Raw genomic sequence first — 25484 nt, forward strand, 5'->3', positions numbered from 1 at the left:
ACACACACACAAACACACACTCACAAACACACACACAGAGACAGACACGCACACACACACAGACAGACACACACACTCACAAACACACACACTCACACACACACACACACACACACACACACACTCAAACACAAACAAAAACACACACTCGCAAACACACACACACAGAGAGACACACAAACAAACACAAACAAAGATTATAATGTGAATTATGTTATGAAAGCAGATTTTAACCAAATGTTGAACTGTGTTCACAGGACAAGATTATTTTTAAGAAATATCTGTCCAGGACAGGTTGTGGGTTTATGTTTTGCAATTCTACACAATTTATTATTCACAATAACTGTTGGCCACTACAACAGTTTAACATGTTTGTGTTACCTTTTATATATTTTTTTACTGTTTTCCTAAATGTTTTATGTTTCATAATTGCTCTACTGTTTACAATTAGCTTAAAACTTTCCACTTACATTGCATTTAAGACACATTAGTATCTATGCATGCATTCTGCTGATGACACTGTGATGTTTAAGAGACACACACACGCCTCTAATGTAGAAATCATGTGACAACTAGCCCCTATACACGATACGATTACATTACCTGGGTGTGTTTCCGAAAGAACACGCCCTGCACCCTCCCAAACACCTCATAATCTACACACAGCAGCTCTTCAGAGGACATGATCACCTGAAACACAAACCACTGACCTCAAGCAATCATTATAAGAGCTCAGACCACAGCATCTCCATCTGAACCATGAGATGCGCACTGTACACCGTACCGGCAGATGGACGATAATAAAAGGCTCTCTGCTTTCTGAAATCCAAAGTCAAATCGACTTCACTGGCTTTTCAAATGCAGTTTATTTCACACGTGAAGAAGCAACTTACTGTGTCGCTCATGAAGCCGCACATGCGCAGCAGCAGCATCACAGCGCGTCGGACATCCGGGTTACGGCACGACGTCTGACGCAACTAGCCAAATGTGCAGGAAATCCGCGTCGTCTTGTTTCTAAGCAACGAGTGTAAACACAACTCTTCAAACATTGATAACCCGTTTACATTCACAGAAAGCACACGCCGGTAAGTTTGAAGCTAAATAGATATTAAATATCTTTAGGCTAATGTCTAAGTGCTTATGAAAATGTGCTGATTAAGCCAAGAGGGTTAAGAGGATTTTTAAACATACTCTCACCAGCTGCGGTATGAGACATCGGTAATATTACGTTTAAACATCCAAATTAAATATGCACTAATCTGCATATATTTCCAGAACTGAAATCTGAACATTGGATAAAGCCAGGTTTAAAATTCTTGTTTGATTAAAAGTTAAAGGTTTTTACAGTACAGAGATTTAAAAAAAAAAAAAATTATCACTCCATAAATCAGGAAATACTGTCAAAAAATAAATAAAACAATGGTTTTGCCTGTAAAAAAAGTATGAGACCAGCAAATGACTAGCTTTTTTTTAGACCCAATGACCAGGTAATGTAAATATATGCTAGATAGAAGAAACAGGAACAATCTACACCTCCACCATTTTTAAAGACATGTCTATGTGTTGACCCCAGGTTGACCGAAGCTGTTTCAGAGATTTACACGCTGCATGAACATGCAAACGATGCCACACCATCAATTCACGCAGCATTTTTGGGAAAAAGAGACCGTATCAACAAAACTTCCGTACCTGCACAGAGAGGGCATGAGCAGACAGCGCAGTCCCTCAGGAGCTCATCCCAACTCCAGACCGCATGCTCTAGAAAACCAAGAGGGACCGATGAGCTCCACGAGAGAGAGACAACAACCCTGCCAACATCCAGACAACATCCATAGGATGAAACACATACATCTGGAGGAGCGGAGTGAATACGTTCCTTCACAGAGAGCGTCAGACAAATTATTCCCTCTAAAACCAGTCCTTCACAAGAGAGCGTACAGCCTGAGTAACGTCACGAAACCAGAACATCAGGAGAGACTTTACTCGTGTCTGACGGATCAGGCGGCTGTTAGGCACCAGCAGAAGGTTGGAAGGAAACTAGACGCTCTTAATTCAGACTATCTAATAGGGAGAACAAATCAGACAAAGAGCGATATGGACCGTGAACAGAGGCTTGAAGCACAAACATGGCTGTCAAAGGAAATCCACTCTAAGGAGATGGTGCTCCAGGAGAAGATTTTCAAAGCAGAGGAGACTCTGAGAAGGGTCCAAAAAGAGAGGAAGGACAGTGCAAAGAGAGATGAGTGGAATAAAAGATATTCAGAAAAGCTAAAGGAGGACAACAGGTTCTATAGTAGTGGATACGGAGACTGGGCTGAGGAGAGGGACCCATATGGGAATGAAAAGTGGGAATTCAGAGATGATATGGAAAGATGGGGGGAATGGGAGCGAGGGATCAATGGTAGCCAGCTGGAGAGGAGCAAAGACAGTGCAAAATGGGGACAACAACCACTGATGTTAGAGATGGCGAAGGCTCACAAGCTGGAGGAAACGAGAGAGTGGGATGAGTACGAACACACAGCGAAACACAGGAGCCGGGAAATGAGTAACAGGCAAAACATGGGATGGGACAATGTCAGAAGAAGAAGGGCAACGCAGAACCTCTATTTGCACAATGAAGACGACGTGAGAAAACCCAATCTATCTGACTCTGAGAGAAGGGACAGACCTCACCTCAAGCATGAGAGGAGAGAAAATAAAGACGGTTTGTATCGACTCACATCGAAACTCACGAAGGAGGCCGTCCCGGAGAGAAACCCCAGACAGAGAGGAAAGCGCCTGGAGCTCAGTCTGGAGGAGAATGCCGTGATCCCATGTGACGTGTGCCATCGGTGCTTCGCACAAGAACGTCTGGAGACGCACAAGAGGGTGTGTGAGAATAAGCGGCCCCCGCGTAAGATATTCGACATGTCACAGTACAGAGCCAAAGGAACAGACCTCGAGGAGTTCATGAAAACCAACAGCAGGAGCAAAACGCCAGAAGTAAGATGCTTTCTTTTAACTCTATAAAGCCTGCTGTATCATATTTGAGATGCAAAGGCCTCTAAATGATCAAGATGAGCACAGCTTTACCGATAGTTCATACTTTTTAGTGTAATTGAATAAACGTCCAGCTTCAGCTGGAGCTTCACGTGTCAAATCTTGACTGATTTTTATCAAGTAAAGGTCAGAATAACTGCAGTAATATCTCCAGATGAACACTTACTGGACTGAAGCAGCTCAGCTTTACTTGATTCTCCATCAATCATGTTTTAGAGTCTCAAATCTGATCCTCAGGATCTTTTGAGGAGCCTTTATTTCTTCAGCTCTCAATCACTGCATTATATGTTTGGATCATTTCAATCTCATCTCACTGAGACATCAGTATGTCAGTATCTGCTGTACTGTTATACAGACCTCACTGATTTACATTACAAGCATCAGAATTTCATCATATAAATATCAGCATCTGCACCTAGATTGCATATTTTTGAGTCTCTGAATAAAACTGAGCTGTTTTTTCCCTCCATTTTCTCACTATATCAGACTATATGAGCCATAAAAGCCTGATCGACCAAATATGATACTCAACAAAAACACTTTTGCATATGTTAAACACACACACACACACACACACACACACACATATATATATATATATATATATATATGTATGTACAATAAACAGTTCCATATCAGAAAATTATGCAAAAAAAAAAACACCATAAAATGATCATAAATTAATGATTTGTACACTAAAGAAGTCTTCTTAAGTGATATGATAGTGTGAGGAACAGACTCAAATTTAAGTCAAATTTGACTGTAATTTACCTGCATATTGAAACATTGTCATGATGTTATTTGTCATCTGCAATTTCCTAAAGCACTATCTGTGTTTTGTGGTAAACACAGCTTTTCTGTGTACTATCCGTGTCTTTACTGATGTCTTACTGTTTTTATCCACAGCTCAAGAAGAATAATTGGCGACAGAAACACGAGGCCTTCATTCAAACCATGCGTCAGGGTCAAGGAAGTGTGCCACCACAGTCAGTCTCGAACCTGAACCCAGAATATGTTAGCTGCCCTCACTGTGGCCGCAGATTTGCCCCAGGTCCGGCAGAGAGACACATCCCAAAGTGCCAGAACATCAAGAGTAGACCACCACCTCCCAAACAACCGCACAGCGCCACCAGGAGGAAGATCACGCAGTGACATGTGCTTCAGCAACTCTCTGTTAGCAGACTCCTGCTGTTAGTGCTTTTGCATTGAACTTCAGAGCAGTCTGACATTTTTAGTGTGACATATCTATATATGCTGTGTGCTTATTCAAAACAACTTTGTCTGGAACACTTTAGAATTAAAAAAAATAACTACAAAAATTTTATTAAAAATCTTCTAATTCTCTTAAAAGTAAATGTTATCGACAGTAAACTGATTTAAATGATAGATGTTTGTAAATTCAAAGTCAATCTCACATTAAAATATCCATTGTTTGTATTTTTATATAATTCCTTTGCTTTTTGCTATACAAAAATGACATAACTTCCCCATCAGAAAGAAACACTAGGGCCTTTAGCCCTGTACTAATTAACTAATTACACTCTTGCGGCTCATAAAATGCATTTATGTCCTCTGTAGAGATCTTTGGTTTTCAGTGAATTTTACATCCCACTGTTTTATTCCGACTGTCTTTAAAAGGAAAGGTAACACTGTAAGGTTCCATTTTTTAAATGTTAAGTTTTTGATGTTAATGTATTTTAATTTTGACAACAATTTAGGAATGTACCATTTTTTAATTCATGCTTGTTCATGATGCATTGTTGTGATATTTGTTAATTGCTATTTATGTTAATGTAGTTATCCATCCTTGGTAATATTCACTCCGAGAGTCACTCACCTGTCGCCATCTACTGGTGTAATGACGTAACAGAACGGAAAAGAAATCAGTAAAGACGTGTTTTTGGTAAAAAGACACTAAAGTGGTCATTGCTGGACAAAGTTTTTGAATTACATAATTAAAACCAGTTAAACAAAATCGCTTAAAAATGTTTATGCTTCATTTACATAGCCTTCCTTATATGGTATCAGCCCATATATGGGTTCATTTGAAAGCTTGGAGTGTGTCTTCTTTACAAAGAACACCATTCCTTTTGGTTTATATTCATAAAGCAGTAAAATTAAGCTTAGAAATGTATTCGTCCCACACACGAATTTTCGCCTAACCATTGCGAATAATTTTTACGAAGAATGTGTATTTTATATATTTTTAACAAAAAAGTCAAGTCATATATCACAAGAAAGCTCTCATTCTCAGGAATTTGACGAAAAAAAATTATCTTTTAAATCATTAATCAAGATATTCCAGTAATGGTACTGATAAAAATTATGCAAGTTACACAGCTGCTCTTGCCCACAGACGGCTGATTATTGTGAATTATAGCACTCTGGGCTTTGATATCAGTACAATTACTTCAGAGGATGAAACCTCTTAGGAAAATAATGTTGTTATGATATTATGTAACAGTTCTATAACAAACAAGATCATTTTGGAAATGTTCATTGTGTAAGTGAGCTAACATTAGAATAGACTCTATGCACGAACACTGCTTACGTATTTCCGGTAGAATCTCAGCCAGCGACTTCACTTCCGTATAGCGACAGAACTCTTTCTTGACGTATTGTAAACAAGAAATAATTCGTATTTTCTAAATAAGTATTGTTAGAAGCATAAACATATATAACATCTCATTCTAGTTATTGCTTTCTGAACGTTTAAATATTAACGGTCGAAGACAGTAGTTTCGCCAAACATTGTTGCGCTATTACCACCTTATTGCACAACGCCCTTAATACAAGCAAAGTATTGAATATTATAAAGCGGAGAGTTCCGGTCCTTGATTCTGATTGGCTGAGCCACGTTCGAAGCTGTTGGAAATTACTCTACAAAGTAACATACACCTTTGTTTACGTTTGTGTGTTGCTCGGCAACCACTTTGTTGCAGCCACAACTGTTTCTGAGGAGCTACATTGTTTGGTGGAAGAATACTGTTTTTATTAATATCATTACACTCGGTGTTGGGGAGTAACTAGTTACATGTAACGGCGTTACGTAATTTAATTACAAAATAAATGTAACTGTAATCAGGGTAACCACTTTGTTGGAACCACAACCGTTTCTGAGGAACTACGTTGTTTAGCGGAAGCATAATGTTTTTATTAATATCATTACACTTTATATGCTCTGTTTTATTTTGTGAAACCTTACTACGTATATGGAATATCGCATCATGCCTAACAACGCCCCTTAGCTGTTATACATTCACTGTAGCCCAAAGTACACTACGGTTTTTATGTTTAAGCTAGGGTACATAGTGATGGGAGAAACAAAGCTTTTCGAAGCTCTGAATCAATTGAACCAGTTGGTTATAAATGATTACACCTTTTATAAACTGATTGCAGATGTTTGCAAGAAAATGTAATCTATTAAATGTAATCTACAACTAAGTACCTTTAAAATTAAGTTTCTGTAACATTTGTGTTCTTTTATTAATGTATAGTGCTTGTTTTGTATGTTATTGGGCAGGGCGTGCCTTGCTGTATTATACAAGTATAGTATTATGATAATTCATAATTCATAATTAAAAATACACCTACACTAAAACTGACCCGAGATCAGTTAAAACCAGAAACAGTATAACGAAGCCTCACGTGCACAAAAGATTCTGAATTTAACTGATGTTTCGAAGCTTCAAGAAGCAGTAGCTGTTAAAAATATGCTGTGTTCTAAATATCATACTACTCTTACTATTTATGCAGTATCCAGTATGTATGCATAGTATGCAAATTTTCTGTATGCATGGAATACCCGGATTACCTACTATACACTGCCATACAACTCCTACTGTATTGCAGTACACTGTAAAACATGACTGTGATTTTAACAGTAAAAGACTGTAAAAATGCTACAGTAAAAACCTGTTAAAATTGGTTAACGGTAAGTTTCCATACTATATACAGTGAATAAATGTAATTACATTTAATGGAATTTTACAGTAAAATACTGTTAAAAATACGTTTTTTTTGGAAGTAAGTATAGTATTATGATAATTAATAATTCATAATTAAAAATACACCTACACTAAAACTGACCCGAGATCAGTTAAAACCAGAAACAGTATAACAAAGCCTCATGTGCACAAAAGATTCTGAATTTAACTGATGTTTCGAAGCTTCAAGAAGCAGTAGCTGTTAAAAATATGCTGTTCTAAATATCATACTACTCTTACTATTTATGCAGTATCCAGTATGTATGCATAGTATGCAAATTTTCTGTATGCATGGAATACCCGGATTACCTACTATACACTGCCATACAACTCCTACTGTATTGCAGTACACTGTAAAACATGATTGTGATTTTAACAGTAAAAGACTGTAAAAATGCTACGGTAAAAACCTGTTAAAATTGGTTAACGGTAAGTTTCCATACTATATACAGTGAATAAATGTAATTACATTTAATGGAATTTTACAGTAAAATACTGTTAAAAATACGTTTTTTTTGGAAGTGAAAAAAAAAGCCATTGTATAATTTACAGTGAAAAAACGTAAATTGACACTCCCAGAATTCCCTGCATGACACTTCATATTTGATGTTTTTTTTTGTTGTTGTTGTTGAAATAAATATGTTTCTTCTTAGTTTTTTCTTATCAGTTGTGTAGCCTACATTAGGGTTTTTATCTTACATCTAATGTTTTTAAATGAATGTTTATTGCATTATTTCAGTATCATGTGTGTTACCGTGATGGTGTTTAGTGTTTGTGTGAATGAGACTGTGCACCTTCTATATATAAATATTGCCCTCCTCAGCTTGAAGAAAAACTGTTTGTGATGAGCTTTGGTTCATCATGTGACTTTCTCATCACCACCAGTTTTTGGTGGTTATCAGTGCATTACAAGGGTTCAAAACAGATATTATGTTGGTTTATTAATATTACATCAGTTAATGAAATACGGTATTTTATTGTGAATTTAAAAGTCTGTAAAACCTAAAATGTTGCTAGCATATTTTTTACGGTGAAGTTCTGGCAACCACAGCTGCCGGTATTTTACCGTAAATGTCACAGATTTTTTACAGTGTATGCTATGTGTATACTATGAATAGCATGTGAATTTTCTGTATGCATGGAATACCCGGATTACTTGCTGCATTTGCTGAAATCTGATGAATGCATCTGAGGATCGCTGCATGGGTTACTGTTTCTCACAATGCAACGCGCTCCACGTGACGTTTCATTTTCAAATGCGTGAGTGAACTGGAGGCGGGGGATAGTAATTATAAATGTAACACTTTTATATGTACTTATATACATGTTACTGTAAACTACAAACTATTGCTCTGTATCTAAAAACAATATCGTTAGTATCTCTACGGCACGTTTCCGATCAAGTCAAATGACGTCACCTTTCTATAGCGCTTTATACAGTACAGATTGTTTCAAAGATATTAAATAATAATAATAATATTGCAGTAATATAATATATAAATAATGTATACAAATGAAATAATATTTAAACTATGCAAGCAAAATTGGTATAGGGAGGCCTTTATTGTCCCAATAAGGCGACATCCATTTAATGACATTAATAAATATGATAATTTACACGCAATATGTTATTACATACTGTTTTATAATGTACTACAGTACTGAAGATATATCTGCCACCTAACTACTAATATACCTAATATCTGCCACCTAATTGTTGCTTATTGTATACTGTTTCACACACTATTCTTAAAAAAAAATAGTAGGTAGTATACACTGTGTACTGGGCAGTAAGTTGTAAGCTAGTGTGCCGTTTCGAACACAGCCTAAGTGAAGTTGAAAAGACCAAGGGCTTTTTGAGCCAGTTGGGACAGAGCCCTATGGGTGCGTCCCAAATTGCGTACTTATGCACTAGTCTATGATGTTTTGTAGTATAAATAGTCGTTCATAACTCCTCTCCCGTGGCCTCATGGGATAGTAAAGTGTCCATCGAAGGCGCACTTCAGAATACAGACGGAAGAAGTACGTCATCCGGGTACTCCTCGCCCACTGTTTTTCGGACATACTACTCGCCTCACATACTGTTTTTCACCTACTAGGCTATATAGGAGGGAAGTATGCAATTTCGGATGCAGCGTTGGACACTTCATGCACTCAACTGCGAAGGGGGAGGGGCTATTAGACTCCGATTATGAATGACAAAATAAACTCAAAATTCATACACTACATGGTTGAGTACATATAGTGTATAATGCATTGGGGACGCAGCTCTACTGTTTTATCTGAAACTGTTTTTTAAAAGTACTAGGTTGTATACACTACATACTGTGCTTGTTCAGTAAGTAGTTAGCCGGAAACAGTAAGCAGTATGCAGCACATTGCGCAGTATACAGTACGCAGTGAGACAGCATGCCAGTCCGAGCGCAGTGTGTGTAATGTGACCCTTCCAATGGCTGCGTGAGAAACCCCGTACAACCGGAAGCGGAAAAAAAACTCCCGCGGCATGAGTTTCGCCGCCATTTTGCATCAGACCTATTGAAAAGAGTGAGATAGCAGACACACGGCGGGGTTTGGCCACTTTATCCTCTTTCAGTACATTTCCCTCTGGATTTATCCCAACATAATCCAAGATATTAACTGACAGGTATGAGAACGTTCTCTTGAGATTTGATGAAGGCAGAGTCGGTTGTGTTCGCGGTGAAAGTGACGCTTCGTGATCGCACCGGCTTCTGTGGCGCGTCGCGTCTCGCGGCGTTCTCGCACATTTAGGCGCAATTCAGCGACTGTCGTTAGCTTTCCGTGCTCGGACACTGGTGAAATAGTGTGGTAAAGTCATGATGTGGTGGTTGTTTGCTGGCGGATCAAACCCGAGATCGCCCCCCCCACCCCACACCCCACACACACACACACACACACACACGTTGTCAAACAAACAAACTTAACACGACCAACCATGACTAAAGCTTTTGGCGTAAGTGTTCGTGTGTTGTTTTTAATGTGGATAAGGTGTCAGGTGTTGCTGAACGGCTTTAGGAGGGGCTGAAAACAGGCTTTATCAGCGCGCAGGGTGTCCACGTAGCTCATGTGTTGTGGCCTAGCGAGTGTGCCCTTGTCATTCAGCATCTGACACAACAAAGAGACACAGCCCGACCAGAACACCTGGTTTAATCCACACCAACTAGTTTGGCCGGGAATAAGCGAGTCGCGCGTTATGTAAATAAACGCTTTTGTGTTCACATGATCCGATGAAGCGGTGAATTGCGCTGGTTTTGTGTCAGAAAGGGCCGTTTGGTCTGTAGCCTGCGGGCTGAAGCTAGCGCACGTGCTGCCGGAGCGGGAACCAGTCGGCCGGCGGAGCACGTGCAGGTCTGAGTGACAGATACAGCGCGTGATCGATGCCTTTGCGCTTTCTTCTCGCATTCCATTAACAATAACCGGCTGAAATGTTATAAATGTGGTATGCATGCAATGTTTACGAATATGGTAGTTAGTTTGGGTCAGACAAGAGTGCTGATGTGTCTACAGGACCAGCTGAGCAATACAATGTCTCTGTATGATTGAGTTGCATTAAAGTGAAATATAATACATCTTTGAAATGTGATAAATGACAAATAGCCTACTTGTGCTGACAGCTTTCTCTCAAGCACATTCTCAAGTTTTGAAGACGTTGATGCTTATTTGCTTGAGCATTGGACCCATTTTTGGCCATATTGAGATTATGGTTAAAAAATGGCAATGCTGTGAGTCAATGCCTCAGTATCTCAATATAGCAAAACAAACAGCTGATAGCCTGCTATATAAGAGGCAGTCGTTCAGTACCGTGGTATTATCTGAGACCATCTCAGTACCATGGTACTTTCACAGTACTTTGTAATGGCATGGAAGCTCTATGAACGATAGAAATTAACAAGTATTGGGGGTTTGGCATCAAAGTAGAGTAATTCAGTATTTGGGTTGGGTAAGGATGGGTGATACCACTTATTTTGTTTTTTCGATACGATACCGATACTTTTAAAGGCCAGTATCGTCGATACTGATATGGTACTTCTAAACTTTTGAATTATGAAATGTATTAAATTACTAAGAGTAAAATGGGTAATGATATCCACTTAACTTTATATTTGAAGCACATTTTAACATTCAATACGCTTTAATTGCAACTTAGTAGGTTATGTTTTTGTTTACATGTGGTTAAAATATGTTTACTGTAGTGGTAACCATGGAAATCTACTAATACTATAGTTTAATAATACTAATAAGTACAGTCACTTTAGTAAAATCATGGTTCATTATCATAAGGGACTGCCACTAAAAGGCTGTTGCACGCATAAAATGCAACCTTTTTATTCTGACAGTGTATGATTTATATTATTAACATAACAGAATAGAACATGATCAATATGAACTTTTAACGTTCAATTTAAATAAATGTAATTGCACAAACTATAGGCTACAATTTCAGTTTGTTTATTGTGAAATAACTCAAACATATGTTTTTTCTGTCCTCTGATAAGCATTGTTCTGGGCTGCCGTTCCCAAAAGCATCAATGGTTTCTTATGATACTTTTGGGAAATGCAGCCCAGTTTGAATACATTACATTAGTTCTATCTTGCATCATTTGCGTGTTCAGATGAGCAGGAAAATAGTTCTATCCTACAGTTATTCGCTAACATAGGTTGTTGCATATTGTACGCATTACATTTTTTGTTAAATAAGTATCGATACTTTCGATACTTCAGGATCGATACGCCCATCCCTAGCATTGGGTAATTTTTATTTTTCAGCAACAAGATGTTAGATTTGAAAATGCACAGTATGAAATTAATTTAAAGTGGATATTTTAAGTGCTGTAATTGGTCACAGTTCATAAGTGAAGAGTAATTAATGTGGCACAAGCAAGCGGCAACCTTCCGGTCTCTCTCTTGAAACCAACACGGAAGTCACTTAAAGGGGTCATATGATGCTTTTTTAAAGATCATTATTTTGTGTATTTGGTGTATCAGAATATGTTGACATGCTTTAATGTTCAAAAAACACATTATTTTTCAAATACTGTACATTATTGTAGGTCCTCTATGCCCCGCCTCTCTCAAACGCTTAGTTTTCTACAAAGTCCCTCCTTCCGACAAGCGCAGTCTGCTCTGATTGGCCAAAGTGGTTTTAGTCTATATAGCTAATTTTGCCCATCATGACAGCTGTGAGGGGGGTGAATTTTTTAATAACTCATCCATTTAAATTATATTAAGCCTTAAAGTTATGCATAATTAAGGGCGTGACCACTTGAGTGACAGTGGATTTGCGCTGCTGTCACCACTGTCGAGCTAGGTGGGCTTGGCTTCAGCAACCAGCTCCACCCACGTCCCGCCTCTTTGCCCATTTTCGATTATCCAGGAGTGACGCGCTTCCAAGATGGCGACGGCCCGCTCCGCCCACATTAGGCTTAAAAATGCTCTTCAGAAACCTACGGGTGACGTCACGGACACTACGTCCATGTTTTTATTCAGTCTATGGGCACAGCATCAGCAGACAGAAATGGCTGTTATCAAACAGGTTTTTCTGAACACTTCCTTCATCTGCCATTGGCCAGACAAACGGATTGTCCTGCCCCAAAGCAGTGATTGGCTCATTGTTAATGTGTCAGGCTGGCTGTGATATCCAAACAAACAGCAGTGTCTTAAATGTACCACTAGGAATGTCTTACAGTTGTCTATGAATACTACATTGAGATATGAAGTAGTAATATAGAGTCATTTGCACTTTTTTGCCATCACTTATTCACATAAATCATGCTGTGGTCTAATATGTGTAAAAATCCCATGTAATATCTCAAATGATGAGATCAAAAACTAGAGTCTGATATTTCTTTTTTAGGACTGATACAGATATTAATCGTCTAATAACTCATGTGCATGAACAATTTTTTTCAATTAGGCCTATTTCTATGTTTTGACTCACCTAATAACTATATGATCAGTAGGCTGCAATATTAAAAAAGTGCTTTATGAATTTAGAGAATAATAAACAATAGCCTTTGTAATGTTTATATAACGATTAATCATGCATGTTTTTTTAAGTCTTAATGGTTTCAGGATATGTTTAATTAAATCTTTCTCATTTGATTCTCAAGAATGGCTGTTTTTTTTTTAATCAAAACAGCGTAATACATTATTCCTGTGAATGTGGTTCCTTGGAGCAAATGGTGGTTTGACAGGTTATCTGTATTCTAATAAAAACTGCATGCATACTGCATAATAGTAAAAGAGTAAACATACTGTTTATAAGCATTAAACGCTGCTTGCAAGTAAAATCAAGTTTGTCCTGCAGCCTTTCAGCATCTCTCTACTTGTGGTGATGAAGACAGCCGGCAGGCACCAGATCGCTCAACTTTGACCCAGTTTTGGATTAATTTGGCCCCTTACATCTGCACAGGTCCCGGAGACATGGCCACGGAGCATATAAATGGAAATGGTTCGGATGAACCAGTGGAGTCTTCAGCGGCAGTTACCCATTCAGAGCACTTCCAGACGCTACTAGACGCCGGCTTACCTAGAAAAGTTGCAGTCAAACTAGATGAGATTTACATAGCAGGTGAGACATTACACATCTAACTCTACATACGACTGAATGTTCACTCTTAGAAATAAAGCTTCCTAAATGTGGGGTTTGAAACAGAAATGGAGGAACCGTTTTTGGTTCCCCAAAGGACATTTCAGTCAAGAGTTGTGAAAAGAGCCGTTTTTGTTTGAGTGTGTTTGTAGAACATTTTAATAATCTAAAGAATGTTTTTCCACTATAAAGAACCTTTTGTGGATGTTAAATGTTCTCTGTGGAACCAGCAATGCCAATAAAGAACCTTTAGTTTTGTATTGTGGTATTTGTTTGTGGCACGTTTCACAACTTCCAATATTTCACATTTATGCTTTTTCCTGATGTTTTATTCAAAGTGTCTTCAAGTATATACATGCATTCAAGTATACATTTTTCTCCTTTGAATTGAACCCATGACCATGGCGTTTTGTGTACTATTATTTTTTTTCACTACTGGCACTAATGATATACCCAATAACCAATATGTAGAATGTATTGTTTATGTATGATTTCCACAATTTGGGAAACGCGGACAGAATCGTGAAATCCAGTCATAAAAATGGAATTTACTGTATAATGCTGAATGTAACGGAATTTGCCAAATTTTGGATGAATAAATCAAAAGTAGGTCATTACCCTTAAATCAAATCGCGATATGGACTAGTGTCTGTGAATATTAAGCCGCAAAAAGACTATTTAAATATGAGTCCTGCAAAAACTGTTCCGTCTCTGTGTGAATGAATGGTTTCACACACTGAAGCGCGCGATGCTCGCAGTGTTTTCAGCGTCTGCCGCCTCAATATATGAGCTCACTTCATGAGCATTTTATAGTTTCTTTTGAGAAAAACTGTCGTCATGTACAAACAGAAACTTAAAGGTCTTTACAGCAAATCTTGTAAATAAAATTTTGGTTTAACTTAAAGAAACTGTGACAGAAATATTTTACCTAATCTAATGATAGTACTACTATTATTAATAAAATTATTATTAAAACATTATTATAATTATAATTATTATTTAAAAAAAAATGTAAGGAGTATTTACCAGAACATTTATTTTCTAGAATTTATTTACCAGAAAAATGTAAATATACAACACTTTTTTTTCTGGGGTAAATAAATAAATTACTAATAAAATATATATTTTAAATAAAATCAATGAATTAGTTGCTTTTGATTTGATTTGATTTTTTTAACCATTTAAATAGTCTAGAAAAATGAAAACAGAAAAAAAAAAAAAGAGAAAAAGTAAAACTGAAAAAAAATGAATTTGGAACAAAATAAAATGGAATTTGAGAAAAAAAATTAAACTGATTTCATATCTTAAGCTGTTTTGATGGCTGGATGGTTGAAATGGCTGAAAACTTTTGGCTGTCCAACTGTTAAAGGAATAGTTCACCCAAAAATGAAAATTTTCATATGGTCACTGCATTCCAAACCTGTCTGAATGCATTTATTCTGAACACCGAAGAAGATATTTTGAAGAATGTGGGTAACTGAACAGTTTCTGGTCTCCATTGACTTCCATAGTGTTTTTTTTTTTTTTGCATATTAAGAAAGTCAGTGGGAACCAACAACTGTTTTATTGCCCACTTTCTTCAAAATCTTTTTATGTTCAACAGAAGAAAGAAATTCATGCAGGTTTGGAGGGTGAGTAAAGACAATTTTGGTGAACTATCTCTTACACATTTATTGACAATTAATGACTGTGACAGTAATTCATGCAGTACATTGAAGCCAGTGCTTTGTCCTGTTGAATGTATGTTGCTGTAATGCCGTTGTTGACTGTGATCTGTAAACACTGACCACACGTCATATAATATTTAAGGAGCCAGCAATGGTTTAAGCAGTGGAAACTGAATATTGGTATCAGCCTAACTGATTACTAATTTTGCATGAACTGTGATCTGAACCTTAAGAACAAATCAAACGGCTAACACGACTTCTCCTTGTCTGGCGTCAGAGGAAGCATGCTGCCGAATGCGCACATGCGGGAACAATGACAGCAGCTGCTCGTGATTAGATGATTAACGTCTATGAGATGCAGTCAATGGCTCTGCTCTACTGTGTCAAATTACACACGACATCAATTGAGGAGAGCACTGCAGTAGTTCAGATCACGTCTTTTAACATGGTGTCTGATAACATCCAGCGAAGTGAAATGTATTGTGTTAAGGATGTGTTTTTGTGCAGGACTCGTGTCTCACAGCGATCTCGATGATCGAGCGATTGAAGCTCTGAAAGAGTTCAATGAAGAGGGCGCGCTGCAAGTTCTCCTGCAGTTCAAAGACAGCGACCTGTCGCATGTTCAGGTATGTTTGAGAAGGCCTAACTAATGCAGTCGCACACCGAAAGTACTGAGAGTTTATTTTGGTAATGCTGGACTCATGCTGTGTAACACAACCTCACTATCTTAGGGTGTAAAGGCACTTTTACTTACCTTTGGTACTCATTGTTTATTTTATGCTATGATGTATCTTTAATTGAGAGCTGTAAATCATAATATTTAAAATGCCTGAGTATGGAATAAAATGTACATTCATGTAAAATTTAAGTTTGATTTACATTTATCATTGATACGTAGTGCTTATTTTTTTGCATATAGTAATAAAACAAATGGGTAGTTTTTTTTCTAGTTATCATAAATTAAAAGTTTTTTAAATTAAAGATTCTCGATTTCAATTTTGATTGTACAGCAAAAACTACTTTCAAGTTCAGTCGTCATCAAAGACAAGTAGACACATTAAAAAAATGAAGAACAACTAAATTTATGAGTTATAGCACAAATAAATACAAAGATATAAATGAAATAAGCAGTGCTGGAAGTTTTTCATTAGTATTCAGGTACAGAAATGTAATAATCATACGTAAAATAACACTGTCTTCTCTGCATAGATGAAATATAGATGAATCCTTATTAAAGCTACAGAAGTTATTCAGTCAAGAGCAGTGAGTGATTTTTTTTCTGTCATTTGTCCAATGCACAGATCTAATATACTGACACATCTGATTTTCAACAGTTTACATTCACTCAAAAATGAAAATTAGCCCATGATTTACTCACCCTCAAGCCATCCTAGGTGTGTATGACTTTCTTCTTTCAGACGAATCCAATCGGAGTTATATAAAAAAATGTCCTGGCTCTTCCAAGCTTTATAATGGCAGTGAATGGGTGTTATTCAATAGTCCAGTGACGTGCAGAGAGTTCCTCAGGGGCTCAAATGTCACAAAGGGGCAATGTAAAAATGTTATTTTTTCTCCAGATCAACCTCCTACAGGTACAAACATGCAGAAGCTCTTTCATATTTTTGTAGAAACCATGATACATTTTTTCCAAGATTCTTTGATGCACAGAAAGTAAAAAAAAAAGTAAAAAAAAAAAAAAAAGCATTTATTTAAAGTATAACTTTTGTAACAATATACACTATTGTTCAAAAGCTTAAGGTCAGTATTTATTTATTTTTTTTAAGAAATTAGTTTTTTATTCAGTAAGGATTTGTTAAATTGATAAAGTGATAGTAAAGATTTATATTGTTAGAAAACATCTCTATTTTGAATAAATGTTGTTCTTTTAAACTTATCAATGAACCCCAAAAAAGTATCACATGTTCCAAAAAAAACAAATAAACAAAAAATGAAGCAGCACAACTTTCAACATTGATAATAAATCAGCATATTAGAATGATTTCTGAAGATCATGTGACACTGAAGACTGGAGTAATGATGCTGAAAATACAGCTGCGCATCACAGGAATAAATTAGTTTTAATGTATATTAAAATAGAACAAACGTTATTTTATATTGTAATAATATTTAGCATTATTACAGATTTTTCTGCATTTTTGATCAAATAAATGCAGGCTTGATGAGCATAAGAGACTTTTATAATGCTGCATAATTATTAAAAATGGTAATATGATGAAGTCCTTTCACGTCACCATTTCGGCAGCCTACACTTCACATAATAGGCCTGTAGGGGTGCTTGGGCTTCATTAAATATGATAGTTTCATGAAATAGTAAACGGTGTATCAATATAAATAAATACAAGTGAATTGAACACTACTAAACATTAATGTGACTTCTGGTGCTGCACGGTTTTGTGCAGTGCTTTGTAGTCAGTTAACATCCATTTTCTCAGCGATGCAATTTGATTTATAAAATGAGATGAACCGCAGATCCAGATCGCTTCACAAACATAAGTCCATCTGTCCATGTAATTTTCAACCGATTTATGAATAATTATACTACGTCATTGCTGGAACACCACTCTCTCGTGAACACGCGCGTACCAGTTAGCGGAAGCTAGAGATTACGGTTTATAAAGTTTTAAATATGGATATTTTTCTAAAAAAAAATAACACCCATTCACTGCCATTATAAAGCTTGGAAGAGCCAGGACATTTTTTAATATAACTCCGATTGTATTCGTCTGAAAGAAGAAAGTCATACACACCTAGAATGCCTTGAGGGTGAGTAAATCATGGGCTAATTTTAATTTCTGGGTGAACTGTCCCTTTAACACATAACACACTGTCTTTACGAAGACAGTGTCTTTGTCCATCTTGTATTTGTCTGTTCAAGTGCGATAAGACACACAAGAGTCCGCTGTCCCGGGCCATTGATCACTTCTTATTGTCGAACCCTGGTTTTTATTTTAGCCCTGAAACACACCTGCTCACCCGTTGCTAATGTTTTGAACAGAATAAAAGTGCCTTCCTCTGTGGAGTGATGAAGACGTACAGGCAGAGGGAGAAACAGGGGACCAAAGTGTCAGACTCCACTAAAGGACCAGATGAGGCCAAAATCAAAGTAAGTCTATGCAGCCAGTAAGTCAGGTTTTTTAGTTCCTAAAGTTGAATGATCTATCCACCTGTCTATCTATTGTTCATTCTGTGTAGCTGTTTGTGTTGCTGCTTTCTTTTCTATTGATCCAGTACCTGTCTGACGGTCAAGTGTTTTTATTTTCTACTTCACAGGCTTTGCTCGAGAGAACTGGCTATACACTTGATGTGACGACAGGCCAGCGCAAGTATGGCGGTCCTCCTCCAGGGTCGACCCATGCTGGAGTTCAGCCCACCGTCGGCACAGAGGTTAGTGCTGTAGTCGTTAAAACACACTACTAGTTTGTGTGAGGGACTGATGCCTGTTTTATTCTGCACTACTTTAGATTCTGTTTTGAAGATGTTTAAAAATGCACTGTATGGCATCCATTGCTTAGACGTGTTAATCAGTTCATTAAAACACTCAACTGGAGCTTGCATAAAAACCAAAAATAGACTGCCAGATAATGAAAGTATTGCACTTGACTTCACCTTAAAGCATACGGCATCATATCAGTGTCACATTGACAGTGCCGTCACCTGCATTTGCATAGTGAGATTTAGGTGATTGACAATACATTTCATTATTGCACACTGCATGGAAGGGGGAATCAATTTGCGTAGTGTTTTAACTTATCAATTAATTGCTGGGGTAGAGGTAGTTGACTCGTGCACAATCCCTAAAATGTACACTCTACAAATGCATACATTGTGTGTAAACACAGCGTTTAGTTCCCGAATGAATCAACATTTTTGAACAAATCATTAATCCATTCATAAAGACGAATCCGTTTTGAACAAATCAGTTTATTTGACTCCGTGCCTCTTGAATTGCCACCACTTATTGGCAGTTTTGAGTTCATATTCAAAGTATTTAAAAATTTAGATATCATTTTTCTCATACAATTATGAAATTGTAATTGCAGTATAAATACATCTAAATGCTGCTTTAGATGCAGCTTCTGTGCTACTTGTTCAGTGCAAAAATGGATTTTGTTGATACTGATTTAATTTGATTTGTAATTGCCTATAATGTCTTATGTTTAATAAATCAATTAGAATAATAAGAATTTCACACAAAACATCATGCATACATCTAATAAGGTAAAAATTGCCTTTCAAAAGGCAAAAACGCCCCTGGAAATCAGTACAAGGGGGCAAATTTTGGTTGGTAACTTATTTTACGGTGTTTTTGTTACACGTTACATGTACTTACTATAGTAATGACAGCAAATTCTGCATAATTACAATCAACTAACCCTAGCCTTATCCATCTATAGTATGTGTTTTTATTAATATTACTCGGTATTTAATTGTGTAATTACACTTTAACAAGGATACCAGAGAGTAGTAACATGTCATTTTTTTTGTCAATATCGCACACCCCTAATTGCTAGGAAATTGCTATTTTTTTTTATAAATTGAGGAATCACGATTTTGAATCGAAATATTACCAAATGTTAGAATTAGACACTTTGACAATATGTCAATGTCAACAGTAAAGAGAAAAGAATGATCCGACCGCATGTCGGCGCACATGATGAACGAGATGAAAATCGTAAAAATCGAGAATAAGTCAAACGTTCTGAAAAAAAAAAAAATAATAATTTTTTTTGCCATATCACCCAGGTCTACTGACAATATAATGTTTGTTTCAGTAAGATTGACTCTGTACTGTATTTATGGACATCACTCTGTATGTTGTGGCTGATCTTGTTTCCTCAAACGCTCTCAGATTTTTGTGGGAAAGATCCCGAGAGATCTCTTTGAAGATGAGCTCGTCCCTCTGTTCGAGAAAGCCGGCCCTATATGGGATCTGCGTCTGATGATGGATCCGCTCAGCGGGCTGAACCGAGGATACGCCTTCATCACCTTCTGCACTAAAGAGGCTGCTCTGCAAGCCGTCAAGCTCGTAAGTGATTGTCTGCTTGTTTCTATCCACCTGCGGTTTTTGAGATTCTGACTGTAATCTTTCCTGCAGTGTAACAACAATGAAATTCGGCCCGGGAAACACCTCGGTGTGTGCATCTCTGTTGCCAACAATCGTCTGTTTGTGGGCTCCATCCCCAAGAGCAAAACTAAGGAGCAGATCGTGGAGGAGTTCGCCAAAGTTACGGGTTCGTGATGGTGTTATTAACTGTTGAGATGCATTAGAAATGGACTGATGCATTGGTTTGCAGATTACCAGGAAAATCAACACCTGTAGTTTGCTGTTGTTTTTATTTGCGCTGGAAGGTCCTAGCAATAAGACCTTCTCAGCTTTCATCTTAAATCACATAATTCTGTTTTATTTTTTATAAAGAAGGATTGAGGATGGTCATATGTGACCCTGGAGCACAAATCCAGTCATAAGTCGCACGGTTATATTTGTAACAATAGCCAACAATACTTTGTACATTGTCTTTTATGCCAAATATCATTAGGATTTTAAGTAAAGATCATGTTCCATGAAGATATTTTGAAAATGTCCTACCGTAAATATATCAAAAATGTATTATCATTAGTGATATGCGTTGCTAAGGACTTCATTTGGACAACTTTAAAGGCGATTTTCTCGGTATTTAGATTTTTTTGCACCCTCAGATTCCAGATTTTCAAATAGTTGTATCTCGGCCAAATATTGTCCGATCCTAATAAACCATACATGAATGGAAAGCTTATTTATTCAGCTGTATATATATTCAGATGTATATATCTCAATTTAAAAAAATTGACCCTTGTGACTGGTTTTGTGGTCACACATTTGTTACAGTAATAAAAACATGAGATCTCTGATGAGGATTTGTTTAATCATAATTTCAAGTTAATATCAATCATGTTAATGTGAAAAATGCTGTTTTGCTTGTGCAAAGACAAAGAACACTTAATATTGTGCATATGTACATGCACAGGACCAACCTATTTCTGCTTTAGTTTTCTAAACCTAACTCTATTCTAACAAAGTGAACTTATGAAATGTTTGTGCAAAAGAAATATAAAATACATTTCAAATGCATGATTAAATACACAATGCTTTAAAATTACCTTAAGATTTTAGTTGCTTTTTCCCCCCTTGTAAATTATTTGTATTTAGTTCAGTAAGTAAAAATAATAAAATTGTGTCAGTAGAGCATTAAATTTGTCATTTAGTAATTACTGAAAATTTGCTAGTTATTACTAAGTATAAGTTCAGCACTATTTTAAGTGAAAAGCTTTTGTTCATATTAATTATCTGTTATTGTAATGGAAAAAACGGTTCGTCTAATACTGAAAGTATATTCAGAAGAGCTGCACGTCTGCAGTGAATTTGTCCGTTTATATGTTTTGTTTGATTAACTGAAGAGTCAAGCGTTTGTGATGGATTCGTGTCAATAGACAGTTTTCCAGGAAATAACTTATCCATCCTCAATCTCAACAGAGGGCTTGAATGACGTCATCTTATACCATCAGCCTGACGACAAGAAGAAGAATCGCGGCTTCTGCTTCCTAGAGTACGAGGATCATAAAACAGCAGCCCAGGCGCGGCGTAGATTAATGAGCGGCAAAGTGAAGGTGTGGGGGAATGTGGTGACGGTAGAATGGGCTGATCCCATTGAAGACCCCGACCCTGAAGTCATGGCAAAGGTATGTTGTTTTCCACTAGCAGCAGTGCACGAATCGGTGAGGGAAGGGTGCTGACAAGACCAACGTTTTATATCACGATGAGTAATTTTATTCCATGATAACCATATTTATCACAGTATACTGGATTTTGTTGGAAATATGGTTAAGATACCCAGGGCTCCAGACTGCGACCAAATGGTTGCACTGGCGCGACCATTGCGTTGTCCAACTCATAAGCGCTGCCATTTCTGTTGCATTTGAGAAACCTCAAACGACAAACGAAATGAAACTAAACCGCTGTCACGCTTAATTTGTTTAAAATTTGACAACGTTTAAAATTGAGTAGAAAAGCCCTAGTGCTGACACACGTCAGAAAACCAGAAGCGGTGACGCTAACTGTAAACCACGGTGTTGTGGCAGAAATACTCGAATGCATTACATTATTCATTTCAGGGTTTGTACAACCCTTTGAGAGAGAAATTCAAGCACTTCTCAATGACTTTCAAGCATTTCACACAACAGTTTCTAGCACTTTAAAGCTTTAAAATGATCCAGTTTGAATGTTATTTTTAATGGGATGACCAAAATATACTTTGAGGTAAACAAACACTAAAATGTAAAATTAAAAAAATACATCAAATCACAATTATAACCAGTAGACGGCAGCAGAGGAGCACTTATTGGCTTAATTAGTCATTCATTTCTACTTTTTCCTCTATATTTTGAAATTATAAATCACTATTATAAAATATCTTGTAATATATATTTTGTCAGACTTTTAAACTTTTTTTGTGTATGAAGTAAGAAAAGTCACCAAGTGCCTTGAAAAACAAACTTTTATTCAATTTGCTATTAAATCTCACACAATCACTGAAGTTGGGTCAGTTCCATATACTAGAAGAATAATGGTACATTTAATAAGAGTGGAATATATACGTTTTCTATATAAAAATTAGATTTTGCACCTGTTACTGTTAATAAAAGTAAATTTTGTATACTATGCACTTAACTAAAGCTTAGTGCTTTCCTGTCAAATCTGTATAAACCATAAACATTAGAAAAATAAACAAGAAATTAACATGTAATATTATTAGTAACTGCACTTATTAATGCAAAACAATAGTAATTTTATGATTAAATGATTAAAACCACCCCCAGCGCTACCAAATCTGCTCCTGGCGCCACCATCTGTAGAACTTAGAACACTATTTTTCTGTGCATGTAAGCGGCATGCAAGATTTGAAGAAAAATTCTACTCTTTCAGCTCTAGACTACTTAAAATAATCCTGTTATCTTTTATTTAGCATTACAGTAATTGGAGAAGCCGTGAAGTGCGTGCATAAATAAAATGTGTATACTGACGATATTAGTCAAGTGGAGCTGTGAAGTTGGAATGAGAATCACAAAACCTTTACACTGAACACATTACAGCAATGAGAACGATTTTTAAATTTGAAGGTCATTTGTGCTTATTTGTTACGCCAATGCTAGATGAGAAAATATCCTAAATTGTCTTTTTCTCCATGCAAAATATTTTCCTGTTTGCTAAATGAGATTCACATGCCAGAGCCTTGAATTATAAATGGTCAGGTTTATACTGAAGAATTTTTTGCATGTATTGTTTAGGTCAAAGTCCTCTTTGTAAGAAACCTGGCGAGCACAGTAACGGAAGAGCTTCTCGAGAAGACGTTCTGTCAGTTTGGCAAGCTGGAAAGAGTTAAAAAGCTTAAAGACTACGCCTTCATCCACTTCGAAGAGAGAGATAGCGCCGTTAAGGTAATTATCTCTTCCTCTGCATCATTTGAGAGGTTGCTGGTAATTTATGCACAGATTTTAACCAGGGTTTTTTCGCAGGCTCTAGCTGAAATGCATGGAAAGGATTTGGAAGGAGAACAAATTGAAATCGTCTTTGCAAAGCCGCCTGACCAGAAGAGGAAAGAGCGAAAGGCCCAGAGACAAGCTGCTAAAACTCAAATGTAAGGCGATTTATGAGCTTTGTCACATAACTAACTTACCTCGAGCTCACATGGAGAAATATAGCACAAGAATGCTCTCAAGGTTTAAAAATGACATTAAAATACAGAGCAAAAGTCTATAGGACGAATTATTTCAGCTTTCTGAAGTCACCTGATGCATTGTGTGAGGAACAGACTGATATTTATATCATTTTATGTCAGTATCTGCTGTACTGTTATAAAGATCTCATTGATTTGCATTACAAGCATCAGAATTTCATCATATAAATATCAGCATCTGCACCAAATTGATATTTCTGCTCAGTATGAGTTTCTGAATAGGAGCTGTTCCCTTTCAAGGGAACTTCGAACTGCATCCTCTAGGGGTCGCTATGGCCTAGAGGACGCAGTGTCCTCGTTCCCTACTCAGGGAACCATGGTTACATAAGTAACCTGAGATGTTTTTTTCCTTCATATTCCCACTGTATGAGCCACAAAAGCCTATACTGCTCAACAAAAAACATTGAAATATTTTTTAATATATTATATTTTGTCGAAAGTTCAATAAGCAGGTACATTAAAGTAAGTAAGTTTTATTTATAGAGCACATTTAAAATTCAGCGTTACACTGACCAAAGTGCTGAACAAAACCAATAATAAAATACAGTAAATTCTAAAATAAAGTAAAATTTAAAAAACAATAATAAAAAAAAAAATTGTACACTCCAAAGAGAAAGGAAAACTTGAAATCGCATCATATGACCCCTTGAGTGCTTCTTCGGTTTCTATTTTCAAGTCCAGACTTAAGACACATTTTTACTCTCGCCTTTCCGGGCTATTAATTGAATGTGAAACTGTTGTTATTGCCGATATTACAATTTTTTTTTTATTACTGTTTTTACAAAGTCCCTCCTTCCGACAAGCGCAGTCTGCTCTGATTGGCCAGCTGACCCAGTGCATTGTGATTGGCCGAACACTGCAAGCACTCGTCGGAAATGTAACGCCCCTTACCATAATCGCGAGCTTCATCTTTCAAAATAAATGTAAAGACAGAGCCCGAAAGGGGAACAGAGTCGCGTGACAGACACAGTGATGAAGCTGGTATGTGTTTGTGATGTGACCCAATTAATAGCCCGGAAAAGCGAGAGAGTAAAAATGTGTCTTAAGTCTGGACTTGAAAATAGAAACCGAAGAAGCACTCAAGGGGTCATATGATGCGATTTCAAGTTTTCCTTTCTCTTTGGAGTGTTACAAGCTGATTGTGCATAGATAAGATCCCTGAAGTTGCAAAGACTAAAGTCTCAAAACCAAAGAGATATACTTTATCAAAGTTAAGACTCTGCCACGCCCCCCTAAAACGGCTCGTTCTAACACGCCCCCACATATCTAGGTCACTTTGTGGGAATAATTGCATAATGCGCCCAAATGTGCACGCAAAGAAAGAAGGCGTGGTTTCAGTAACCGCAGTTAGTGTTGAAGCAGCCATGTCAGGGAGACGCTGTGTGTTTCTAGG

General features: G+C 37.0%; 3 protein-coding genes across 7 annotated transcripts in view; 2 read left to right on the forward strand and 1 right to left on the reverse strand.

Moving 5' to 3' along the window:
- Nucleotides 1-1007, reverse strand: part of acyp1 (acylphosphatase 1, erythrocyte (common) type) — a 1481-nt gene extending 474 nt beyond the window's left edge. The window contains exons 1-2 of one of the 3 annotated variants that reach the window (XM_016503572.1): nucleotides 894-1007; nucleotides 604-690 (exon numbers count right to left, since the gene is read on the reverse strand). In XM_016503572.1, the coding sequence (XP_016359058.1) occupies nucleotides 604-690; nucleotides 894-932 (126 nt within the window). In that variant the 5' untranslated portion in view covers nucleotides 933-1007. Of the gene's footprint in view, nucleotides 1-603; nucleotides 706-784 lie in introns of all 3 variants that reach the window. The other 2 variants (XM_016503574.1, XM_016503573.1) reach the window with 2 other exon arrangements.
- A 10-nt stretch (nucleotides 1008-1017) lies between these two features.
- zc2hc1c (zinc finger, C2HC-type containing 1C) lies at nucleotides 1018-4341 on the forward strand. The gene is made up of 3 exons (XM_016503571.1): nucleotides 1018-1085; nucleotides 1574-2982; nucleotides 3946-4341. The coding sequence occupies exons 2-3, from the start codon at nucleotides 1609-1611 to the stop codon at nucleotides 4189-4191; spliced, it is 1620 nt and encodes a 539-aa protein (XP_016359057.1). The 5' UTR covers nucleotides 1018-1085; nucleotides 1574-1608; the 3' UTR covers nucleotides 4192-4341.
- A 5173-nt stretch (nucleotides 4342-9514) lies between these two features.
- syncripl (synaptotagmin binding, cytoplasmic RNA interacting protein, like) overlaps nucleotides 9515-25484 on the forward strand; it is a 21329-nt gene continuing 5359 nt past the window's right edge. For all 3 annotated transcript variants that reach the window (XR_001635653.1, XM_016503576.1, XM_016503575.1), the window contains exons 1-10: nucleotides 9515-9669; nucleotides 13456-13614; nucleotides 15807-15925; nucleotides 18316-18423; nucleotides 18591-18704; nucleotides 20170-20346; nucleotides 20416-20551; nucleotides 21832-22037; nucleotides 23643-23792; nucleotides 23871-23992. Coding sequence is in view for 2 of the 3 variants with exons in the window: in XM_016503576.1 (XP_016359062.1) it covers nucleotides 13467-13614; nucleotides 15807-15925; nucleotides 18316-18423; nucleotides 18591-18704; nucleotides 20170-20346; nucleotides 20416-20551; nucleotides 21832-22037; nucleotides 23643-23792; nucleotides 23871-23992 (1280 nt within the window). In the remaining variant the exon portion in view is untranslated. The remainder of the gene's footprint in view (nucleotides 9670-13455; nucleotides 13615-15806; nucleotides 15926-18315; nucleotides 18424-18590; nucleotides 18705-20169; nucleotides 20347-20415; nucleotides 20552-21831; nucleotides 22038-23642; nucleotides 23793-23870; nucleotides 23993-25484) is intronic.

Source organism: Sinocyclocheilus anshuiensis, unplaced genomic scaffold (assembly GCF_001515605.1).
Source record: "Sinocyclocheilus anshuiensis isolate Anshui unplaced genomic scaffold, SAMN03320099.WGS_v1.1 scaffold2176, whole genome shotgun sequence".
Classification (NCBI taxonomy): Eukaryota; Metazoa; Chordata; class Actinopteri; order Cypriniformes; family Cyprinidae; genus Sinocyclocheilus; species Sinocyclocheilus anshuiensis.